Source organism: Danio rerio, chromosome 7 (genome assembly GCF_049306965.1).
Source record: "Danio rerio strain Tuebingen ecotype United States chromosome 7, GRCz12tu, whole genome shotgun sequence".
In the NCBI taxonomy this organism is placed as follows: domain Eukaryota; kingdom Metazoa; phylum Chordata; class Actinopteri; order Cypriniformes; family Danionidae; genus Danio; species Danio rerio.
Window position 1 is genome coordinate 52,503,051 of NC_133182.1, and position 25,777 is coordinate 52,528,827.

The 25,777-nt window shown below is 35.8% G+C and overlaps 1 protein-coding gene across 2 annotated transcripts in view; it reads right to left on the reverse strand.

The window, feature by feature from the left end:
* iqgap1 (IQ motif containing GTPase activating protein 1) overlaps window positions 1-25,777 on the reverse strand; it is a 120,240-nt gene that overhangs the window by 16,125 nt on the left and 78,338 nt on the right. For both annotated transcript variants that reach the window (XM_073905921.1, NM_001308966.1), the window contains 10 exon segments: window positions 17,496-17,586; window positions 17,151-17,318; window positions 14,733-14,875; window positions 12,593-12,763; window positions 12,399-12,482; window positions 10,865-10,936; window positions 10,708-10,777; window positions 8,090-8,454; window positions 7,842-8,005; window positions 732-956 (listed from right to left, as the gene is read on the reverse strand). In XM_073905921.1, coding sequence (XP_073762022.1) covers window positions 732-956; window positions 7,842-8,005; window positions 8,090-8,454; window positions 10,708-10,777; window positions 10,865-10,936; window positions 12,399-12,482; window positions 12,593-12,763; window positions 14,733-14,875; window positions 17,151-17,318; window positions 17,496-17,586 — 1,553 coding nt within the window.

Below are 25,777 nucleotides of genomic sequence, written 5' to 3' on the forward strand. Positions count from 1 at the left end.
AATTTTAACAAATAAAAACACTTACAGGTTGTAGTTCACAGCTTCAGCTTTGAGGAGATTTGAACCGAACCCAGCACTGATCCAGGAGAGATTCTGGAGCTGTGTTTTGTCAAATCATGCTTGCTATATATTTTATAATTCTCTGGAACATAATTAATATTGAACTGTAAGCTCTTCTGTCTTTGTGTCGTGTCCTTTAGAAGCCCAAATACAGAAACAGAAGAAGCTCTGTGGAAACAGCAGCGTTTGGACGCATTTTAGCTCTCTCTGCTATATTGTTACAGCGCCTCTGGCCACGGCCCTCAGCTGCGCAGTGTGTGTGTGCGCTGTAAAAGTATGTTTGTGATCTCACAAGGCCCGAAATATTTTTTTGTAGTCCCCAAAATTTGTTCATTGTAGGCTTCGCTAAGCGAACTCTGTAAAAACCAAGGTCTCCCTTTGCATTGAACTGCACTGAGATGTTGTTTATGTTCACACAGCTACATTGCACACCAACTAAAGTTTAAAATATGATATCGTAGTGGACCACCTCTTTAATGCAGTGCTTCTTGTCCATTCTGGGACCCACTTTATATCGTATATCTATCAGGCAGTGAAGATCACTGATTTTTAAAGAATTCAGACCGTAACATTTTATAATGGAAAGACAGTTCACCGGAAGCGCTGAGGCTGGCTGGCTGAAATTAGAAGTCTGTGTGAATATACCCCATTCAAAAAGGTTGTTAACACACCTGGCCTCTCCTGTTTGACTCTCCATCTGGTTGACCCAGCTCTTGTATATGTCGACTGGGTCGGTTTTAATGTTGAGTGTTTTGTCATCCATGATTTCCTTCACAACTGGAGCCAGGATCTGCCGGAGGGCGTTCTGACCTCGAGCTCCTCTGTTAAAGCTCACCACCATCTTAATGACTGTTGGGTTTCCAGTAACAATCTCCTGGATGTGGTCCACTTTTGATCTGCGTTTACAAGAGAAAACATCAATGAGAGATCGCAAAAGAGTACAAACACATAATCAAAGAGTACAGCTATTAAAAAAAAATGAAGAGACCACCTGACAATTCTCAGTTTTTCTGAATTTATAAGATGTGCGTTTTTTTTTCAATATTAAAATGACAGATGGCTACATACAAATATAAAAACAACAAATGTTTTTATTTGTTATCAAAAATAGGGGTATACTAAAAAATAATGCTTTCTTAAGGGTGCATATCCACAAAAGCATTTTATGTGCATCTTCCAAAAATGATCCACTTTGACCAGATCAATGCCATTAGCTATGTTTTCATGCAAAGATGCGAATTAAATTTGCACATAATGCAGCGTTTCCATCCAATGAGTCAAACAAAAAAATAGTCACTTCCTGATTAACTGGTGTCAAATATCATAAGTAAAAATTGAATTTGCTGTGGTAGAAGAAGCTGTGTGAATCTTTTGCTTATTTAATAAGTGACTAATAAGAGTACAGACATTATTGATTTTGGTGATAATTAATATAATAACAATAATACTAAAATGGTTAAGGCATTTTAGAAAGACCAAAACAACATTTCAGATGTTTTACAGTGTGCTCAGCCTGTTGGTTTGTCCATTCACACATATTTTTATCATAATATGATCTATTATAACAAAATCACATGACTATTGGAATGAGCATACTTGAATTTGTTTTGTAAAAGTGTTTTCATCATAGTTTATGCGCATCTTTTCTTATCGAACAAAAAGTTTGTCTAACTCGGTTATGGGTGACACAGTGGCGCAGTTGGTAGTGCTGTCGCTTCACAGCAAGAAGGTCTCGAGCCTCGGCTGGGTCGGTTAGCGTTTCTGTGTGGAGTTTGCTTGTTCTCCCTGTGTTCTCGTGGGTTTCCTCCGGGTGCTCCGGTTTAGAGGGCTGCTATCCCGCGGGCGCCGCAGGACCCGACCAGATTTCTGCAGCGCGGAAATAAATTTCCGAATAAATCGCGGGAGCGGTCGGTAACAGGTTTAATTTGGGACGGGAGCGGGCTGTCTAGCAATATCGCGGATATTGCTATATGAGAGAGAGAGAGAGAAAGAGAGTGAGTGAGAGAGCTTTCCCAGATAGCAAAATACACTCGGGCCAGTTCCGGCTAGATTCTCGCCTGCCAGAGACTTACCACTCAGCCCGGCTCCGGCTGCCGGACTCCTGATGCTTGTGGACTCACTGCCCGATTCCGGCCCGAATCAATCGGGCCAGATGCGGCGGCCGTAAGAGAGCCGACGCTGCCGCATCCGCGCCGGAATCGGCCCGAGAGTAATGTGCGCTGCGGCCCGGAGCTGGCGCGACTCAGTATTTATATACCTTTATATAAAACCTTTTGGTATTACATTGGTACTTGATACATGATATTACAAGCCTTTGAGTTGATATAACAGCAAACGCCTGTGAGTCTGCTTGGTGCATGTGTGTGTGTTAGTGCGCGCGCGCGTATGAGAGAGAGAGATTTGTCATAAAGCACCTAAAATGTGAATGTGATTTGTCTGTGTATGTGTGTGCTTGGTGCTGTGTGTGTGTGTGTATAAACAGACAGCTTGGCTGTCTGGACTGTATAGCTGGAGGATTTTCGGTTTTGTTCTCCCCCGCTCTTTAGCGGGATCGGGCGCGGCGGGCAGAAAACGGGGCGGGTCGGGCAGCGGGACAATAAATTCTTAATATAAGCGGGAGCGGTCGGGTTCGGGCTAAAACCTGGCGGGTGCGGGCGGGAGCGGGATTCAAAATTTAGTCCCGCGCAGATCTCTACTCCGGTTTCCCCCACAGTCCAAAGACATGCAGTAACGGTGAATTGGGTAGGCTAAATTGTCTGTAGTGTATGAGTGTGAATGAGTGTGTATGGATGTTTCTCAGAGATGGGTTGCAGCTGGAAGGGCATCCACTGCGTAAAACGTGCTGGATAAGTTATTGGTTCATTCCGCTGTGGCAACCCTGGTTTAATAAAGGGACTAAACCGAAAAGAAAAGAATGAATAAATGAAGGAACTCAGTTATGCACATAGACTTTTTATGCACATTTTAAAAATGCAGATAAAAATATCTGGATGGAAACATAGCTAGTATCAGGGTTCAATCACATTTTTACTACTAAAATTCAATGAGTTATCCAGAACTTTCGTTTTCATGACCTAATGTTTCATGCAATCAGTGGTGGGAGTAACGAATTACAACTACTCACGTTACTGTAATTAAGTACATTTTTGGTGTAATTGTACTTTCAAGAGTAGAATTTTAAGCCTGTAATTTTACTTGTACTTAAGTACAAATTAAGCTGAGTAATCTACTTCGTTACTTTTATAAACACAATTCGTTACAGAGTACTGTCAATAAATTAATATTTCAGCCACGCACTGACCAGCATTTCGGTAGCCAATAAAAAAAGCTGATCTTAACGGACCAATGAAAAGCCTGGTACATTATTTGAACCGAAAAACAAGTTCAGGCTACTGCAGATTTACGTGACCGTCATCATACAGTCACAAAGTTATCAATTGACATATGGAGATTTAAGACAGAAGAAATGAGGAAGAAATAGCAGAGGATGAATGCATGGCCACACCCGGAGGAGCTGTTCACCTACAGGTACATAGGGAAGAAAGAGGACAGATGTGCTGATGTGAATAGCTATGTTATCATCTAAAATGCTTATTAAATATATGCCCAAAACTGGAATATCGCATAAAAGACTGCAAATAAAGCAGCGTTTCTGTCCATCAAGTCAAAGAGAACAAAATTGCCACCTTCTGATTAACTGGCGACAAATATCAAAAGTAAAAACAGAATTAGCATCAGTAGGAGCAGCTGCGTGAATAAATTATCTTCATTTAATAAGTGACTTGCGCATCAGAAGTCAATCCTGCACGCAGTGAACGCGCGCTGGCGTTTGAAGGCGCGAGACACGGAGTGCAGTAACTCTTGACAATTCTGGAGGTCATTATTAATATAATATAATACTGAAATGGTTGAGGTGGTTTAGAATGACCAAAACAACACTTTAGATGTTTTACAATGTGCTTAGCCTGCTGGTTTGTCCATTCACACACATTTTCAAAATATATGCGCATTATAGCGTTTCCATCAACCGTTTTATGTGCATATCCAAAAAGCGCAAAAATAAGTGGATGAAACCTGCCCTCTGCTGTGCCATCCGGCTTACAGGGTTTCCGTGGGGTCTTAAAATGTCTAAAATATAAACATCTAAATTTTAGCCCTTAAAAGTCTTAAATTCGCTGTTCTAGATCTGAAATATGTTTGCACATGTCTTATTTTTCCGATGTACATTGTAACGCTACTTCTAATGCTCATTTAAATTATTTTTTTGTTGTTGCTTTGTTTCGTGGTGGTGTAGTTCTTTATTTCACTAGTCCTATTGTAATTTGCAGTATTAAAACTACAAATAAGCCCAGCATGCAATAGCTCAGTGCGCGCGGCAAATGTGACGTCATCGCCGTGTTTGCGGAGGTTCACTTTGGATGCGCGCGACATGATTTCGGGTGAACAGTTCACGCGGCGCCGCGCTTGATTTGAGTTGAATTTGAATCACTTTGAAGAGATTTTGTCTGTAACAGTACGACTGTATGCGTGGACAAAGAGATAACCAGATGACCGATAATTCTTGGCTAGAAATTGCAACAGCCATGGAAAGGAAGTGTTTTGTTAAAGTTTGGAAAAACCTGGGGGATAAGTTTGTTACAACAAAAAAGAGGCCATGGCAAAAGTGGAGACCCAGGTGGTTTTAAGATTACAGAATATGTTTTTCCACCATTTATAGGTTTTACACTGATGGATCATTTTGAAGTTAAAGCAATGTAACAAAAATTAAGTAACAAATTAAGTATTTGATAACTGGAAAATAATATATGAACCCATCAGCTTACAGTATACTGAAGCCCAATTTCTAGGCTTTATTGGTGATGATGGACAGGATTGTTGGACCATTATTGCCTTTTCAACTCATTAGTAGAGGACAGAAACTAGCCAGACAATAATGTGTCAATTGTTGAGTGGGCAAAAAAAATTTTTTTTGCTATTATTCTTGCCAGAATAAAAAAATAATAATTGTAGAGTAACCCATGTTCTGTTGTCATTGATATTTAACTTTAACAGGTAGAACTGTCCGTGATATAAACTAAAGTGAGTGATACATCAAACTTTGATTTAAAAAATCTTGAAAAGTTATAAAACTTTATAATCATTCATTAATTTTCTTTTTGGCTTAGTTCCTTTATTAATCTGGGGTCGCCACAGCGGAATGAACCGCCAATTTATCCCGCATATGTTTTACACAGCGGATGCCCTTCCAGCTGCAACCCGTTCTCATTTACAACAACAGACAATTTAGCTTACCTAATTCACCTAAAATGCATGTGTTTGGACTGTGGGGAAAACCGGAGCATCTTGAGCAAACCCATGCAAACACGGGGAGAACATGCAAACTCCACACAGAAATGCCAACTGACCCTGCCAAGGCTTGAATCAGCGACCTTTTTGCCTTGAGTCGAGAGCGCTACCCACTGCCCCACCCCGTCACCCAACTTTGTAATCATAATAAATTATAAAAATAATGAAAAATAATTATTTTTAAAATCTTGAACAATATTAAAGATATGACGTAGTCTTAAAAAGTCTTAAATTTGACATTATGATATCTGCAGAAACCCTTTTTTTTTTTTACAAGACTTTAGTCTATAATCTGAAAAAAAAAACATTATGGTAAGAAGACAACTTAATTTGTGTGATATTTAATTTATTAATAATATGTTTAGGCACTAGGCAGTGTTGTTTTGTGGTTTCTGACGGTTCAGTTCGCGAATTAGGTAATTACCAAGGTTTCTCCATAATTTGCAAGAGTTTTTTTTTTATATATAAAATCATCTATTGATCGTACAGATAAAAGAGGCATCATTTGAAATGATAAAAAGTCGTGCATTTGTGCATATTTCTGTTATCTTTATACTCAAAATAGCAAAACATTGTTTTTGTAAAATAATCATGATGCGCAGTGGGTATCGCTATCGCCTCAAAGCAAAAAGTTTGTTGGTTGAAGCCCTGTCTGAGTCAGTTGGTGTTTCTGTGTGGAGTTTGCATGTTCTCCCCATGTTGGCATGGGTTTCCTCTATAGGTGCTCTATAATTATAATCTATAATTAATGCTGTTTACACAGTTTAAAAAGTGTTTATAGTATCTTTAGATGTGTTATGTAAACTGTGTTTTACTGCCTGGATCTTGTCTGACTCCGGATTTATGGATAATTCCACCAATACCGCCAAGCTAAAAAAGTAATTTGTAATTTTGTAATTTGAGTAGTTTTTACGAAGAGTAATTTGTACTTTTACTTGAGTACTTTTTAACACCAGTACTTTTACTTGTAATTGAGTACAATTTCAGCAATGTAACAGTACTTGTAATTGAGTACAATTTTTTTGTACTCTTACCACCACTGCATGCAATGTCCATGTATATGTGGTAAATAATAAGAAAAAAACAATGCATGTTTAAAGTTATAACAGCATTTCATAAAACATGCAAGGATCTATTCAGTTTGAATAAATCTTTTATATCTTTGTAAATGTATTTAGATAATGCTCAAACAGCACTAATAATGTGACAGCATGTGTTTGGCCATGGAGAGAAAAGTAGTAAAAACTAACCCATATTTAAGTATACAGATATTTGTTAAACTAATTTCCATGACTTTTCCAAAACCTTGTGGGTTTTTCAGATTTCCCAAAACTTTTCCAGGCCTGGAAAATGCCATGTCGAAATTCCATGACTTTTCCCAGGTTTTTCATCACTGTATGAACCCTGTAGTATGTTTTAACCAGGGGGACACCACTAGACCTGCTAATTAATTTGGTATCTCCACCACTTTTAACTATTATTATTCATATATATTACTGCCTGTCTGCCCTATACAAAGTTGCCTTTCGTTATTAATTACACTAATAATCTGGTTGGGGATTAATAATTTTAAATAATTTGTAAAACCAGGCTACAAAAACAAAACAAAAACAAAATAATTTTTTTCAACACTTTGAAAAAACGATCAACACTTTGTGTAAAACAGACAAACAGTGCCTCAATAGTATCCGGATGTAGACTTGGATATGCAAGCTGAGACTGCACATCTCAGAAATGCAAATTAAGACACAATGTACGCTATGGACTTAATGATGTCACTGTGAGAGGTAGGGTTAGGGGTGGGGTTAGGTGTGGCCATTAAAAAGCATTGCATGCAGCTCACATTGCAACTGCACAGAGTCTGCATCCAGACCCCTCTCCAGTGCCTCACCATTCTGCTGGCATTTAAAAAAATAAATAATAAAAACGGCATTCACTAACAACATCTGGAGGGAGCATAATACCTTATGTGGGAGAATTTCACCTTCACAATCCAAAATAAATAAAGTATTCCAACATCAGCGCTCGACAGCTCCGCCCCTACCGCTACGTGAACAAAGCAGCGGCTTTGTAAAGCAGCGGCTGTGTAAAGAGTCAAACATTCCACGTTTATTTTTAATGGTTAAATAAGTGAATCATCCGGGTATTTAAAGTGCACTTATTCTGTTTAGAATAATAAAGGAATATTTGAGCGTGAATGCACTGCTTGCATTATTATCTACAAATGGTGTAGAATGGTGCATGAGTATGAGATTCGGGACACACCTATTATTTATTTAAAATTTTGTAGAAATGTCATCAGTAGTCTACAAAATAAAGAATGTTACTTTTAACAATAAATGTTAAATACAGAGAAACTGAGAATTTTGAAGTGGTTTCTTAACCTTTTTTTCCCACATATGCCTATGATTAACAGAAAATAATTCAGTTTGTACTTGATTTCCTCTTGCAGAGCTGTTTTGAAGAGATTTAGCAGGAGATACTCCTCGCGCTGATTGGAAGCGTAGTTGTACAGTGTGAAAATCACAGAGTCCATGAACTTGGTTGACTTGTTCTGTGGCATCTGAAAGATCAGCTTGGCCAGATAGGTTGGATTTGTCTGAGGAAAACAAAGGAAAAAATGAACCCATCAGCAGTGATTTCGGTTTTAAACATATGTTGGGCTAGCATTGACTAGGTTTACCTGCAACAGGTAAAAGAGGAACTGATACGCCTCCAGCTTCTCTCTCTTCTCCTTACTCAGCGCCTTCAGGCCTCCTTTCTGCTTGTTCATCATCATGAGGTTTGACAGCTCCCCCTTGTTCTTCCTGGTGAGCTTCTTGCTGTGAGAGACCACCTCCTGCAACGTGATCTTGTTCTTCACCAGCAGGCCGATCTTGATGTCCATCAGATTAAGGTCGTTCTCCAGCTGTTGGTTGGAGCGGATGTTGGTGATCACTTCTTCTCTGAGCCGCATCAGCTCCAGCTCTTCCTGGAAATCCTGGTCGCTGTGGTCCAACAGGTGGACAAACTTACGGACGACTCCCATTGGAGGATCATCCGCGTTGACTGGTGAAAACAGAGTTTAGAGGTTTGAGGTGAATTTTTGTAGTGTTTAAGTGTACTACAATACTAAATGGAGAAAGTAAGGTGCAGCTCTGAGATGAGATGTTTCTTTTTGGTGTCTGAATCGAATTCGATTTCTAAAAGCATATTAAAGGGATAGTTCATCCCAAAAAAAATAATATTCTGCCATCATTTATTCTCTGTTCACTTGTTTAAAACCTATTTGAGTTTCATTTTGTCTGTTGAACACAAGAAAGCCCTGCTGAAAAATCCAGCTTAAACCAGCCTAGGCTGGCTGGCTGGTTTTAGCTGGTCGATCAGGCTGGTTTTAGAGGGGTTTTGGCCATTTCCAGGCTGGTTTCCAGCCATTTCCAGCCTGGTCTTAGCTGGTCAGGCTGGGACATGACCAGCTAAAACCAGCTAGTCCAGCCTAGCCAAGCTGGGAGTCCAGCCAAAACCAGCTATGTCCAGCTTAAACCAGGCTGGTCAAGCTGGTTTTAGGTGGATTTGGCTGGTCATTTTCCAGCCTGACCAGCTAAGACCAGGCTGGAAATGGCTGGAAACCATCCTGGAAATGGCCAAAACCCCTCTAAAACCAGCCTGGTCAACCAGCTAAAACCAGCCAACCAGCCTAGGCTGGTTTAAGCTGGATTTTTCAGTAGGGAGTTAATATGAAAAAAGCTAGTAGCCGGCACTAGGGGCGCCGTTGGCCGCTATGGGCCCTATGTATTTCTTGGCTGTCGCGGATAATAGTAAAGAGGGGAAGGTGGGTGTTGGGTTGTCGTGGATTCCCCCCCAGTATCTCCCCTGGCTGGCACCCATTGACATCCATAGTATTTTATTTTACAAAAGACGATGGGTGCATATTTATAGTTGAAGTCAGAATTATTAGCCCCCCTGAATTATTAGACCGCTTGTTTATTTTTTTCCCCCGATTTCTGTTTAACAGAAAGAAAATTTTTTTCAACAGTTCTAACCATAATAGTTTTAATAACTCATCTCTAATAACTGATTTATTTTATCTTTGCCATGATGACGGTAAATAATATTTGACTCGATATTTTTCAAGACAATTCTAAACACCTTAAAGTGACATTTAAAGGCTTAACTGGGTTTTTAATTTAACTAGGCATGTTAGGGTAATTAGGCAAGTTATTGTATAATGACGGTTTGTTCTGTAGACTATCAAAAAAGGAAATAGCTTAAAGGGGCTAAAAATTGTCCCTAAAATGGGGTTAAAAAAATTTAAAACTGCTTTTATTCTAGCTGATACATATATACACTATATACACACAAAAAGAAAACAAAACACTTATTTCTGACATGTTCCTACCAAAAAAATTAAATTACATTTTAAATTATTTAAAAATTCTTGCAGACAAATGGGTAAAACCTAGTGGTTTGAAGGACAGTGGGAAAGTATAAAAATGTAAAAGGACAATTAATTTGTATTTTCTGACTGCACTGTCACCCTAAATAAAGTCATAATGGCATCAAATTAGTTTTGTTCCAAATACACCTGACAAGGTTTATATATGAAAGTAATAATCTTAATAGTAATAAATATAATTAAAATAAAATTAACTAATAAAGTAAAAAAAAAAAAAAAATTTAATATAAGGAGGAAAAATATATAAAGCTGTATTTTTCTTCTATTTTTTCGATGCATGACCTCTTCTCCCATCTTTTTTTATTTCTTTTTTCTTTGAAAACAGGAAAAAAATATTAATGACCTCATTTGGAACCCTAATAGTTGTCCAATCAAACATCATCTAGCATCTCCCTTCCCTTAAATACAATGTAAAATATTCTTTCATCCTTTATTCTCCATCCAGTTGTTCCAAATCAGAATGACTTTGAAGTATAAGCTTTGAAGAATATTTGTAACCAAGCAGCTGATTCCCATTGATTGACGAGAGAAAAAAAGATATCACATTCTTTTTTTTTTTTTTTAAAGTCATCAAAGAGGTCTGGAATGGCATGAGGGTGAGTGAAAGATGCCAGCATACTTCAATTTGGGATAAAACACCACTGATAAATCAAGATTTTTCCTTCTTTCTTTTTTGATGTGACATTAAAATAAAATACATTAAAATGGTCACCACAGAAAGAAACTGTAAGTCATTTTATAGTTTTATCAGTTTCATTTTAACAGTATTTAAAAACAAACATATATGCCTTCAAAAAAAAAAAAAAACGTAATCTGTACAGTATACTGCATTTATAAACGAGATGATGAGATAACTAAGTGCTTACTAAGTGTTTTGTAGTCATCCCTCGCTTTGTTAGCTCGAATGAACGCTTGAATTTTCACCACGTCATTGATCTGAAATGAGAAAATTGGAGAGGGCATTAAAGATGATTATATTATCTGAAAGAAAAACCCATTCGCTTGGTTTGACAAACTACTCACATGGTCTTTGAAATACTGCAGACGATCTTTGTATTTTTTACGAGCTTGATGCATCCTGACCATTGACTGAATCTGCAGGAATAAAAAAGAAAGATGTTTAGCTAAATTTACCTTATTAAAATTAATCAGGGGCGACATGATGGCTCAGTGGTTAGCACAGTCGTCTCACAGCAAGAAGGTCGTTGGTTCGAGCCATGGCTGGGTCAGTTGGCTCTCACCATGTTGGTGTGGGTTTCTCTGGGTGTTCCGGATTTCCCCACAGTCCAAAGACATGCGCTATAGGTGAATTAGTTAAGCTAAATTGTCCATAGTGTGTGAATGAGTGTGTATGGATGTTTCCCAGTACTGGGTTGCAGCTGGAAGGGCATCCGCTGCATAAAACATAAGGTGGATAATTTGGGGATTCATTCTGCTGTGGCAACTCCTAATTAATAAGGAGACTAAGCTGAAAAGAAAATGAATGAATGAAAATGATCAGAGGGCGACACGATGGCTCAGTGACATTTGACATTGTTGACATTTCTGTGTGGAGTTTGCATGTTCTCCCCGTGTTGGCATGGGTTTCTTCAGGTGCTCCTGTTTCCCCCATAAGTCCAAAGACATGTGCTATAGGTGAATTCAATAAGCTAAATTGGTAGGTAGTGTATCAGTGTGTCTGAGTGTGTATGGATGTTTCCCAGTAATGGGTTGCAGCTGGTAGGGCATCCGCTGTGCAAAACATATGCTGGATAAGTTGACCATTTTGCAGTGGCGACCCGATTGAATAAAGCAACTAAGCCGAAGTAAAATGAATGAATGAAAATTGATCAGGACTGAAGTGTATAAATATACTAAATATGTGTTGACCACATATTATCTGCAAAGAAAGTCAAATGCTGTCATTTTAAACTACAAAAAACACATTAGGGCTGCACAATATATCGTTTCAGCATCGATATCGCACTGCACTGCAGTATCTGCAATGCTGAGTTGGGATTCCAATTGTAATTGAACCATTTGTGCATAAGAAATGATCAAATGTGCAGCTTCAACAAAGATTAAATATATCTGTTTATACAATGAAGACATTAGTCAACATTTGAAGTTGATCAAATATGTTTATCAAAATAAGAATGGGTGTTGTTGAACAGTTTTAGGACAACTTTGATTTTTGATCCACACTGTATATAGTGTTATTTTCATATTTGATTATTTTTTTGCTGTACATCAATACTATTAGACTCTTCATAAAACAATAAAGCACAGTCATTTATTTTATTCTGTTATGTATTTCATTTGTACACAATGTGTGTTCTAATGTATTATTTATGCTTGTAATTTCTTTTATTTTATGCATATATAAACCCGATCAATGTAAAATTAGGAATTCTTCCCGAATAGAGTTACTTAAATCAACTCAAGAAATTAGATTCAAATCACAATATAAAAAACACAGAAATACAAAATATCACTACGTCAGCTTTTGGCAATATTGTGCAGCTCTAAAACACATCCATTTAATTCCATCACTCTCTACTGCTGATCATCATCTCACCTTGACGGCTTCATCAGAATGATCATTCAGGAACTGCTTCCTTTCATTGTACTTCTTCCTCTCCTGAAAGCCTCTCCAGTGGGCCTAAAAAACAAGCGAACAAGCAAAAGAACCAGACGGTCAAAGCCGACTTTACACAGACCCATGTTATATTTGATAGATCAATATTGTTAGGACCATAGCACACTAGTGACCTGTATCCGTGTAGCAGATGGCTCTTGAGACTTCAAGAACTCAAGACGCTCTTTCATTCCCCGTCGCACCAGAAAGCCACGGCAGCGGGCCTGAAGCTTGCCGATCAGACTCTCATTGGCCAACCAGAGCTGCTCTCGGTTATATGCTTGGGTCACTCCTGACACAACAGACTTAAAACACACAGACAGCATGCCAATCAGGAAGAGAGGAAAAATAGTGATGACTCAGCCAGCATACTGTGTTTTCTCCAATCAAATGTCCTCTAGCATCTCACATTCCCTGTAGTTGCTCAGAAAACTACAAGATTCTGTCATCATTCACTCTTCCTCCTATTTCTTTCTAGCAAGATGCAAAATACAGAAGAATAAAAAAGTGAAGTGAATAATTGAAATAATTGTGTATTATTATAATTATTAAACTTTAGAGGGCCTTTTAGGAATGTTCAGATTGTTTTATTGGCAGTGATTGTTTATCCTCTACATAGCCTATGTCAATGTAATGACAACTACAAACACATTTATTAATATTAAGTGATGTTATTTTTGTAGTTAATGCCTAATAATTAATTAAAATCACAAGTCATAATCATTTTATTAAATGAGGTTAATAATTAATAAAATGCAGTTGTATTTTTTAAATTAACTTTAAAATATAACTATAATACAGCTATTTTTCACAGCTTATTTTAATGGATTAACTAACATTTACTAATGAGACTTTATTGTTATCCTTTTGCAAGTTAATATGTTTACAAGATTGATTTACTTTGAACAAGTACAGCGGGGAAAGTAAGTAAGTATTGAACACGTCACTATTTTTTTCCTCATATTCCATATTCGGCTCATTCTTCAGTAGCCTAGAGTCATATGTATTTTATAAACAGAAAGTTTATAAGGATGAGCGATTAATCGATCGTTAATTTAAATGATCACCGATCATGGGATTTTGTAGAAACTAACATCCCTACTGTAAGCCAATCAGCATTTCGAATGCATGCACGACGACCAATCAGAATTAGATTCTTTGTCATTCCATCGGACTGCTCCGTTGACAGCGGGAAAGACCAGAAAAAAAATCAGAGTCGGACTAAATAATGCTGCACCACACAAAATAGAGAAGAAACATAAAACTGAAAAGATGTGTTTAAATGTGATGATTTAGAAGCTGTTTTTGACATTGAGATGAAATGTTCAATTTTACATTGTTAAAAAAAAAAAGGCAATATATTGAATCTAAAATATTTTCATTTGTGTATACAGGGAATATGGTCAGTGAAACATTTTCCATGTTTTTTAAACATTGTCTCATTGTCTGTTTTATTTTAAAGTCTTTAAATTTGACATTAAGCTTCGAAGAGCAAATGCTTAATTTAATTAATGGGTGCATATAATTCAATAAATATAATTTAATAGTTCATTTAAAGGATATAAATCAATAAAGATTATTATATTAATTACATAAAATTAACATCTGCACTGGACAAAATATTTAGCACAGCCTAGTGTGCTTAAGCTGAAAAAAAAATATATTTAATCTAAAACATTAAACAAATGTTACAGAAATAAAAAATGCAACTTTCTCAAACATCAACATTTTGTTACAACACCATTTTAATTTTTTAATTAAATTATTAAGCAGACTGATTGTATTTCTTGAAAAGTATTGCTTCAATTCATGATCTGCCAGATAGAACCTCATTATTCCAAGCGGAAAACGACTTTAAGAGAATTATCTTTAGGGCCTCTGTCATGTTCATGTATGAAAAAATTTTTTATTTTTTGCTATTTGGAAAGCAAAAACTTCAGCTCAAAATCATTTAGAACGCAGATAGAACCTTATAATTCCAAGGAGACAATGTGTTTAGGTGTTTACAAGTTTTACAGATTCTGTTAATACATATGATGATAGTCTGCATATGCAAGTGAGAATTTACACCTGTGTCTCCAAACTAAAGCTTAAGTTACTGCTATACTCAACTCAAGCTGTTAAATATAAAATAAAACAGTAAATGTATTTAAATCAAACATGTAGTGCTACTAAATAAGTAGCTGGTATCACCTTTTGTAGAATTTGATGCTGCACCAGTGTTCTCATAATCTGTAGCCTTGTATATAAAAAGTTAATCTAGTGAAGATTTACCTGTATTTCCTCCTTGTTGAGCTGTGAGTTGTTTGGAGTAAACTCTGCAGGCTTATCCCAGGTTCCTTGTCCAGTTTTTAGGTTGTAGTAGTAGTTGTGTCCTCCTTTCACCCAATGTTCCATCCATTCACTGCCATTATCTCCTACCAGAAAGCTTTATTACTTTAAGTCACATTGCCAACGTTTGTAAAATGTTGTGATCAGGGGTGTGCAGTGTGACCAAAATTATATTTTATGGAACAAGTAATTTTATTTCACGGTTATTTAAAGTGCCCCTATTATGTACTATAAAAAGTTCATATTTTGTTTTTTGGAGTGACAAACAAGAGGCTGATACGCATGCAGCTTTTATTGTCTTATAATGTGCATTTATTTTTTATCTAATCATCCCAATGACTCCAAAATGATTTGTTTAGCAATACATTTTTCCACATACCCTCCTTTAAGTGATGCTAATTTGCGGCAATTGGTCAGATGACCCAGTCTCTTGAGAATGGTCTGCTCATAATGGTTTATAAATGTGAAGCAGGTACTGTACATTTGTTAGTCCACTGCAGGAACTTACTGATAAAATTTGTACACCAATATATTCTCTATGCTCCAAGCAATAACAATGACATTCATTCAATATAAATAGTCATAATGCAGTCTGATCCCCCGCAATCCACTACAGTGTTTGAGTGAGAGCAGTTCAAGTTTTCCCGGGTCTCTGTGAGCAACAAGTAAGCGGGGAATCTTTTGTTCAGCTGTCACAGCGAAACAGCAATAGATCCATCTAACGCAGGGCTTCTACAGGTTTCATCATGTCAAATTTAAGACCTTTTTAATACCATTATGAATGAAATTTCAGATTTACACAATGCTAAACGCTAAAAAAATTTTTTCTAATGGCCCAGTTAAAACATTAAAAACAAATGTTATTTTAAGGATGAATATTAAGCCATATTGGTAAACAGAGTTAATAAATAAACTTTTGTTAAAACTTTGGAGATTGGATCGGTGTTGGCCCGATAGCTTGGGTAGCTTTACATGGACATAGAAAAATCAAGACCTACAACACAACATTTCAGTAAATAGAAGACTTTATGGCCTAAAATTTTGTTTTTGAAATTTAAGACATTTTAAGACGTTTTAAGACCCCGCGGACAGCCTGTACTTTCATTAAACAACATTTAAGGATACATATTGATGACAATAACTTTCTAATTATTGCTCGTTTTGATTAAGAACACAGATGAACGTATTGATTCACTTAGATTTGTTACACACTTTATGAAAAGTAATTTTCCAAAATTCATAATAGGGGCACTTTAAACATGTAGTTGTTCTAGAAAAATCAACAAAAGATTTTTGTAATACATAATTATAAATACTTTAGAAAATTAAAGAAGTTATTTTATAAATGTAGTTCATTTTATTCCTTTAGCTTTGAACCTAGACCAATATAATGCATTAAACTTGGATTAACCCAACCATAACAATGAATTCCTCTGCATGTCACATTTTACACTTTCATGGACAAATCTGTATGTACTATACTATATGTACAATATATTTTATAAATGTTTCTCAAATAACACCTTTGCAAGGATCTTAAATAACTATAATTTAAATAACTACATCTATTTTATAACTAAAGATATATTGAAATTAAAACCTTAAATATGAAAATGTATGTACGGTTGAAGTCAGAATTACTATCCCCCCTTTGTCTTTTTCTTTTTTAAATATTTCCCAAATTATGTTTAACAGAGCAAAGAAATGTTCACAGTATGTCTGATAATGTTTTTTCTTCTGGAGAAAGTCTTATTTGTTTTAATTCGGCTAGAATAAAAGGCAGTATTTAATTTTGTAAACGCTATTTTAAGGTCAAAATTATTAGCCCCTTTAAGCTATATATTTTTGATAGTCTAAAGAACAAACCATCATTATACAATAACTTGCCTAATTACCCTAACCTGCCTAGTAAACCTAGTTAAGCCTTTAAATATCACTTTCAGCTGTATAGAAGTGTCTTGAAAAATATCTAGTCAAATTTTATTTACTGTCATCATGGCAAAGATAAAATAAATCAGTTATTAAAAATGAGTTATTAAAACTATTATGTTTGGAAATGTGTTGAAAAAATCTGCTCTCCGTTAAACAGAAATTGGGGAAAAAATTAAACGGGGGCTAATAATTCAGGGAGGCTAATAACTCTGACTTCAACTGTATGTAAACAGAAAATAGTTTTAGACAAACTCATAGTATAGTATTACTATTACATGATAACAATATATAGTCACCAAGAGCTTGTGATAAGGATATTTATCTTCATCTTTTGAGAAAATTAGCACAAATGTCAGTTATTTTAACATAAATATGGCAATACTTGTTTAGTACCAAATATTAAAGAATCAACAGAAGAGCCCATCTCACCTTCCTTTCTCTTGTCGTCTTTAATTCGCAGCAGGTCATCCTGGTAGGTTTGAGCACATTCAGATGTGACTCCATACATGCCAGCAGCAGGGGATCGCAAGGCCGCCAGTGTCTGAGAAGAGTCCTTATTATCTACAGCCTCATTAATGGCCTGGATCGCCTGAGAGACTGAAGGCAGACAAAGATCATTCTTTAGAAAAAAGCTGACATAATTTAAAGAAAAGAATCACCTGTTATATATTAAAATATGTTATATCTTAATATATGTTATAGATATTTATTAAGACAAAGAGATAAAGAGATAAACAGAGAGGCTAAATGAATAAAGATTTTAATAAGCATTACACTGCAGAGCTTCCTCTGAGTCCTTGTTGGCTCTCAGGATTGCATCCTGAATCTCATCTAGCCAAAGCACCGCAGATGGATCTCCAGATTCCTGGAAAAAAGAAAAGAAAGAAAAAAAAACTATTATAAAAAGGAAAAAAACAACAATTATGTTTCAAATCAAAAGAATTATGATTCTGATCAAACCATCCATCATTCGTTGTGGTTTATATTTTTGAGTTTTCCAATAATTCCGGTCTTTTCAAAATTGCTGTTATAATATTAATTAAAAATCTATAATCAGAATGGTTTAGAGTTTAGACCTTTTGACACATTTAAACACTATCACCTAATAGTTTTAGCTTTAATATATATATATATATATATATATATATATATATATATATATATATATATATATATATATATATATGGCTATTTGATGCTATTATATGTGATTCATTTCAGATTTCCACAGTCCTAGTCAATAAATAATATTTCAGAAAAGCCAGCACACATTGCATAAAAAAAAAATTCAAGCATCTTCTGTACATCATAGAACAAAATAAAACTGCAGGAAAAGGGCAATAAATTTATTATAAGGTAATAATACTGTCACTACAATTACATTAAAAAAACTGTTTTTACTGTCAACAGATGCAGCATGACATGAAAGAAAAACACACCAATATCATTTAGAGACAACAAAAGCTGGAAAAATGAGTGGAGACTGAAAGAGAATAGGTGTTTAATTATTCAATAATATAGCAGCCAATATTGTATAAACAACTACACATTACCCTTCAGGAAAATAAACGGCACGACTTCCTTGCAGAACTGCAGCAGAGGACTAAAAAAATTGTAAAGTTGACTGATTCCAGAGCTGATAATATTGGTTGGGTGCAAAAATCTACAGTATAATATTTTCCATTGCATTACCACATATGCATTTTGGATAAGGACAGCTGACAAATAGGCTGCAAAAATGCTTTTTTTAAATATAAATGATTATTTTTTCAAATAATAAAATCATTTATATAGTTTCATGTTTAGGAAAATACAAGGGGTCAGCAACTTTAGCTCTCAGTTTATTTTTTTTTACATTACATTATTTAATTGTACCTTAAATATGTCCTAGAAATCAATAAAACAACTATTAATTATACATATTTTTTTAAAAACAGCATGAGATCATTGTTGGACACTACTTTTTTATATAGAGATTTTTATTTTACATTAAAATTTGAGTACAATTTTTGATGTCCATGTCTTGTTGAAAATTTTCAATAAATGTGATCGTCACACCAAAATAACAATTTTATAGTGGTTTCGAAATAAGGTCTGTCAATCATCAAAAGCCAGTCCAAATAATAAATAAATGGATAAATCGAATGCAAATTTTTTTTTCAACAATCAACCAATGATGGCATAAAGACCGCCTTTTGATGATTGACAGACACCCTCTCATTAGCATGTTGATCTGAGGATAGATAAATATGCAGCTTCATTCAAGAATGAATAAATGTAAGGAGGGATACTCAATTTTAAGTTTAGCATTTTCTTATTCCCCCAAAGTTCATGTAATTAATTTAATTGTTTACCTGCCCGCACTATTAACTATTTATATATTTATTTATGCAGGATTTTGTGGATTTTTATATACATTATTTATTTATTTGAATATTTATTTATTTGAATATTTATACAAGAATTTATGGATTTATTTACTGGTTTATTTATATTTATTTATTTGTGTATTTATTTATAGTTTTTGCAGGTTTCATCCTTCTTACACCACAGGACAATGTTTTCACGGACAAAATGTATCAAGTGCCTATGTTTTAAGAATTATATTGATGAAAAACTTTACTAATTTTACTAATATGGCCACTTGCAAAATCAGGCCTGATGTATTTATGAATGATTTTACCATTTCCTTTTTAATTGTTCAGAGTTGTCCTTTACTGAACTAGACTTAAATTACACCATAGGACAGCTTTGAGATTTGCCTCAAAAGAGAAAAATAAATAAAATAAAAAAAAGCCCTAACACAGCCGTTTTTATGACATGGAAAACAAATAAATAGTACAGCATTTACTGCATTTGAAATGATGACAACACTAATTACATTCTTTTTAAAAATGTTAAAATGCAACGTCACGTCAAAAACCCAAAAAACACATGTAAAAATGAAAAAAATCATTACTACAACCACCACCAAGTGGCGCAGTTGCCCACTCATGTTAGTGCTGACCGCATGCTTAGCACAGTTTCCGGAGCACATTTTGCAGCTCTCTGACTGGCTGACTGCAGAGGCTCCTCCATGCAGTCTCTGCCCGCCTTTTCTTGCAAACGTACAACACCAAACCTGAGGGTGTGGCGATTTGAGCAACAGAGGAAAATGTTGCTCCATCAGGCTGGATAAGGCTCTGCTTCACCGAGTTACCTCTGTATGGCTGTATAAATCTAATGCCTGCTGGATTAGAGAGAGCAAACAGGACTTAATGTGTCTCAGTAGGGTGGAGTGGAAATGATCAGGATCTAAATATCTGAATAAAATCTGCCAACTGTGACCGAGGAAGTGAAAAAGGGTGTGGTGTAATGTCCAAGATTACATTACTGTCTCTTCTGGGCCTGTTTACAACACACGGTGATAAAGAGGAACTTATTATACTGCATCTATACTTTGGTAAAGATCACCCTGAAATGCTTGTGTATGCACAGGATGTTACACAAAAAGTAATGTATTGCTTTTTTTTTTAAAAGAATTGTTCATTTGGTTCAGAAAACGGGTGTACTGAATAAACACGGCTGTTTTGAATAAACACAGCACTCAACTACTTATTTAAAATGAGCTAAAACAACACCAAACTAACAAGTTAATTTAATTTTTTAAGTAGGCCTGACACAAATCGATTGTGTAGAAACCCAACATTCTGCTCTTTCGGTTGATACCTGAATAAAATTTGACCAGACATTTCCTATATGCATTGTGTATGTGGGTAGGGCAAGACCCTCCCTCTTCTTAAAGGGATAGTTCACCCAAAAATGAAAACTGTCATCATTTACTCTCCCTTCACAGATCTATGTAAGCTTCTTTTTTCTGTTGAACATAAATATATTTTGAAGAAAGCTTGGAAATCTGAACCCACTGACATCCGTATTTGTTTTCCCAATGGTTTCAGGTTTCTAGCACTCTTTAAAACGTCTTCTTTTGTGTTCAACTAAGTAGAAGAATCTCCCAAGTGTTAAATAGTGAGAATGTGTAAATTTTTGGGTGAACTATTCCTTTAAGAGCAATGAACCCACTCGTTTAGCCATCTTTAAAAGGATGGTCCACTACGATATGATATTTTAAACTTTAGCTGATGTGTAATGTAGCTGTGTGAACATAAACAACATCTCTGAATGTAATACGCTCAAAGTTCAATGCAAAGGGAGACATTGGCTTTTAAAAAGTTAGCTTAGCAAAGCCTACAACGAACGAATTTGGGGGCTACAAAAAAATACATCCGCGTTAGTGAGATCACAAACGCTTCAGGTTACGTGCATTCACTATGCACATACACCCCACGCATCGAAGCGGTCAGAAGCGATGTAATGTTATAGCAGATAAAGCTAAAATGGAGTCCAAATGTTGCTATTTCCACAAAGATTCTTCTGTTTCTGTATTTTGGCTTCCAAAGGACACGACACAAAGAGAGAAGTGCTTACAGTTTGATTTGAATTATGTTCCAGAGAATTCTAAAAACGATATAGCTCTAGCATTTGACAAAGGACAGCTTGCAGAATCTCTCTCAGTTCAGTGCTGAATTCGGTTAAAACTCCAACCGATGAAACTGTGGATTGTGAGGCACAACCAGTAAGTGTATTTATTTGGTAAAAATAATCAACTACATGCACAGTTTGTGGCACTAACGATATGTCGGCAAGGATGCAAACAAAACTAAATGCTGTTTAACACCCTTAACAACTTAGCTACAAATTCATATTTATCAGTCAAACCGCTGTAAATGGCCACAATCTTCATCAGCGCTGCAGTGTCTCTCTCTCTGCTTTCCATGTGTTCTACATCTCAAATAACAAATTTGCAAAAGATATGTGAACGTTTCGTATTATATACACATGCTCCAATTATTTTAGAGAGCCGGCGTGAGGATCAGCGGTGTCCTCTGTGTCATTTTCTGTCTATATCAGTCTCAAACTGATACGGCTAGCAGCTTCTCTCACAGTATTTACACAGCAGACGCAAAGTGTGCATTAGTAGAGGCGTGATTCTTTTCCTGGTGACATAGGGCAGATCCGCTAATCACAGCCCATTATGTTAGCTGACCAATAAGAGCCTTTTGAGGATGGGCTTTCGGAGGAACCAGGAGATATGACAGTGGCTTTCATGTTAGCCGAGAAGCTATTTATAATCAAAGTAAGATATATAAAAAATAGCATGATTTTCTACAAATCAAGCATGAGCACACTTTGCTTTGCATCTTATAAACACAACCAAACCTAAAAATATACTCTAGATCACCCCTTTAATATAGTGCACATCTGTTAAGCTTTCAAATATCAGTCAGTCAAAATCCATTCCAACCATTATTAAAGTCAGTAAAAGAGAAACGCTTTCAATTACTACAGTCTGTCTGGACATACATCATTTGAATTCATTTATAACTTCACAAGAAGCTAAAGAATAAATCATCAAACTTCCTTCCTAACCACTTCCTGTGTCAGTTGAGCGGATCTGTTTTTTTTTATTTTATTTTTTTTATCTGTGCTTCACTTCTCCAGGCTCACACTAGCTTGGGTCACTACGAAGTATGATGATGTCAACACAAAACACTCTGTGCCACACCAGCAAACATGACCAGAATTTTGCCCTTTTAAGGCAGAGAAAAAGCCATCAGGCTTGTTATTTCCGATGCTGGTGCAAATCACGGCGAAAGGAAACACTTTGTTTTTCCAGTCATGTTTTTTTGGGTTCAGCATGGATTTTGGCAGCTGTTCAGAGTCCGGTAGAACAATTTATCAAATTATATCAACACAACTCTTCATTACAAGAGTGGTTATTCAGAAACAGGGTAAATTCCACCATTTAAATGGTCTTCAAATTGGTAAACTTTGAGAGTATTCTGGGTACTTTCTTCAAAGAGGTCTTTATAATAAAGGCAATTGTTGGCTGCAGAACCACAGTGGCACACAGCTGTGGTAAACCATGGCCTCATGCCTGCCCAGTCACCTGCATCCTTGAGGTTTCAGTTTCACATCCACAGGAAACACGTGTGGTATGGCCTAATACACTGAATAAACACACAACTGAAACATGCTAAACATGAACATGCATCATTTCTTTGTTGAGTCTCGGATTAGAACCCAGAGATCAAACTCATCAGATCTGGGCAGATTACATAAACTTCAGCATGATCTCCAGCAAACCCAATAAAAGAAATGTAACACGCCAAACTGGATAGTTATTTGTTACATAGTTTGTTGTTATTTGTTGCCCCTTTCACACACTAGAAAACAATCCTTTGATCAACAGGATGTGTATGTGATGATTGATGGCATTTGTATGTTTACTTTTGGTTATAAATTGCATTATGGGACCTTGATCTCTGCTCTGTTGACTTTTGGTGTTGTAAATTCAACAAATTGACTTTTTTATTGCCATTTTAGTCAATTGAAACAATATATTGAATAAGAATTAATAGAGAGAGAGAGAGAATTAAGTTTGTGAAACAACAGAAAAAGTACTAGCAGATTATTACAAGTTTTTTTACCACCCAAAACCAGACAACATATCATTTCAGACAATTAAAAATCTCAAAATAAAAAACTTTCAACATTAAAAGTTGTTGGAAGAAAGATAAAGGCATAAAATCAAAAGTAAATAAATAAATGAAAAAAAAAATCTTTATGCTGCTTCCCAATTTTATGATATCCATTCAAAATAGTATTCGAAATAGTGTGTCCCATCTCATAGTAGCCTATGTTGAGTATGCCAAAGGTTCCCAGATCCTCTGCTATTTTTTTTTTTTTTTTTCCTAAATACTTTTTATGGGGTTTTCACCTTAAATTGAGATCGGACAGTGAAAGTTACAGACAGGAAAGTATTGGGAGCAGAGAGTGGGGCAGGGTTGGCAAAGGACCTCGAGCCAGGAGTCGATCTCGGGTCGCAAACATTGTGGACTCGTGAGACCAACCATCAAATAGAGACAATTCAACATTCAAAGCTGTTTGATGATTAATATCTAGCAAAACATTAAAATCACGTTTTCCGTGTCATATTTCATCTGCAAAAACGTGAACTATAAAGGTGTGTTTGGACATTAACTTCTGAATGCATAATTATCCAAAAACCTGAGGAGATTTCATTCATTCATTTATTCATTCATTTTCATCCACCTTAGTCCCTTATTTATCAGGGGTCACCACAGCGGAATGAACCACCAACTATTCCAGCACATGTTTTACACAGCGGATGCCCTTTCAGCCATAACCCAGTACTTGGAAACACCCATACACTCTCTCATTCACACACATACACTACGATCAATTTAGTTTATTCAATTCACCTATAGCGCATGTCTTTAGACTGTAGGGAAAACGAGCAGCCAGATGAAACCCTTGTGAACCCAAGGAGATTTCCAAGGATCATGTCACTCTGAAGACTGGAGTAATGAAGTTGAAAATTCATCATTAAAAAAATCACTGAAATAAATGATTAAATTAAATGATAATCTACTTTTGAACAGTTATTTTATAGTGTAATAACATTTCACAATTTTACAATGCGTACTGTATTTTTGATTAAATAAATGCATCTTTGGTGAGTAGCATAAGCTTATTTTCAAACATTTAAAAATCCTACTTAGCCCAAACTTCTGATTGGCAGTGTATATTACTGAAAAGTTTTAAAAAATATAATTGAATTCAAAACAGGGCAGATGAAACCTTAGGATCCGAGACCCGGACCAAACTTGTCATGCCAGTTCCTTGTCTGCACCCCATAACATACAGTTGAAGTCAGAATTATTAGCCCCCCCGTTTATTTTATTTCTGTTTCAAGAGTTCACATTTAGATATTGTTTGATAATGACAGCTGTACCCGGAAAAAACCCTGAGCTCAGAGATAATTGAGCCAAGGGTTCCCCGCCTGGTTGATGAGCATGTAAGGGGAGTACACGATCAGGTAGTTCTCGAGAGCTCCCCCTAGTAAAGGAAGAAAGAGGGAGAAGGGGTGGATGGGGGGTTTCTTCGGAAAATGAATATCCGGGAGTAATTTAAGCTGGACTAATTGTAGTGAGTTTAGATTAATCTGATTGGCTAACTTATAATTGTAGATGAGAGACCAGCTGCAGTCAATTATATCACGTGCTCCTCTCGAAGTTAGTTTGTGAAACTTCACTTAACGGAGAGCAGATTTTTTCAACACATTTCTAAACATAATAGTTTTAATAACTTATCTCTAATAACTGACTTATTTTATCTTTGCCATGATGACAGTAAATAATATTTGACTAGATATTTTTCAAGACACTTCTATACAGCTGAAAGTGACATTTAAAGGCTTAACTAGGTTAATTAGGTTAACTAGGCAGGTTAGGGGGATTAGGCAAGTTATTGTATAATGATGGTTTGTTCTGTAGAATAAAATATATATAGCCTAAAGGGCCTAATAATTTTGACCTTAAAATGTTTTTAAAAAAAATTAAAAACTGCTTTTATTCTAGCCGAAATAAAACAAATAAGACTTTCTCCAGTAGAAAAAATATTATCAGACATCCTGTAAAAATTTCCTTGCTCTGTTAAATAATTTCCAACAGCACCTTGACAAAATTGTGCAGTCTGAACTCAGCATAAAAAATGCAGTACAGGTTTGCTATTTTGGTACTTTTGGCAAACTAAACAGAACTAAATCCATACCATGCTGTACCATACTGAACCATATCACTCAGTGAAAACAAGCCATTAGCAGTGCTGAGAATCTTATATCAAAAAAGTCAGCTGACTAAGTAATAGTCCTAAGCTTGGCTTGTTATTACTTATGGCAATACATTATAACCCTTTTTTAAGTGAGCAAACCTACTAATCATCTCTCTTGAGTCATGTTATTTCTTCCTACGAGTTTTAAATGTGCAAAAACTCAGACGATAGGATTCGCAAGATTCCATTGACTGTAACCAGACTTTTAACAAGTTTCAAATTCACACCCGCCCCCAAAATTTTCCCAAAAGCTGACCAGAAATGTCCCATCACCAAACACGCATAAATCTCTCCTAAAAGGACAAGGTGAGATAAGCCTG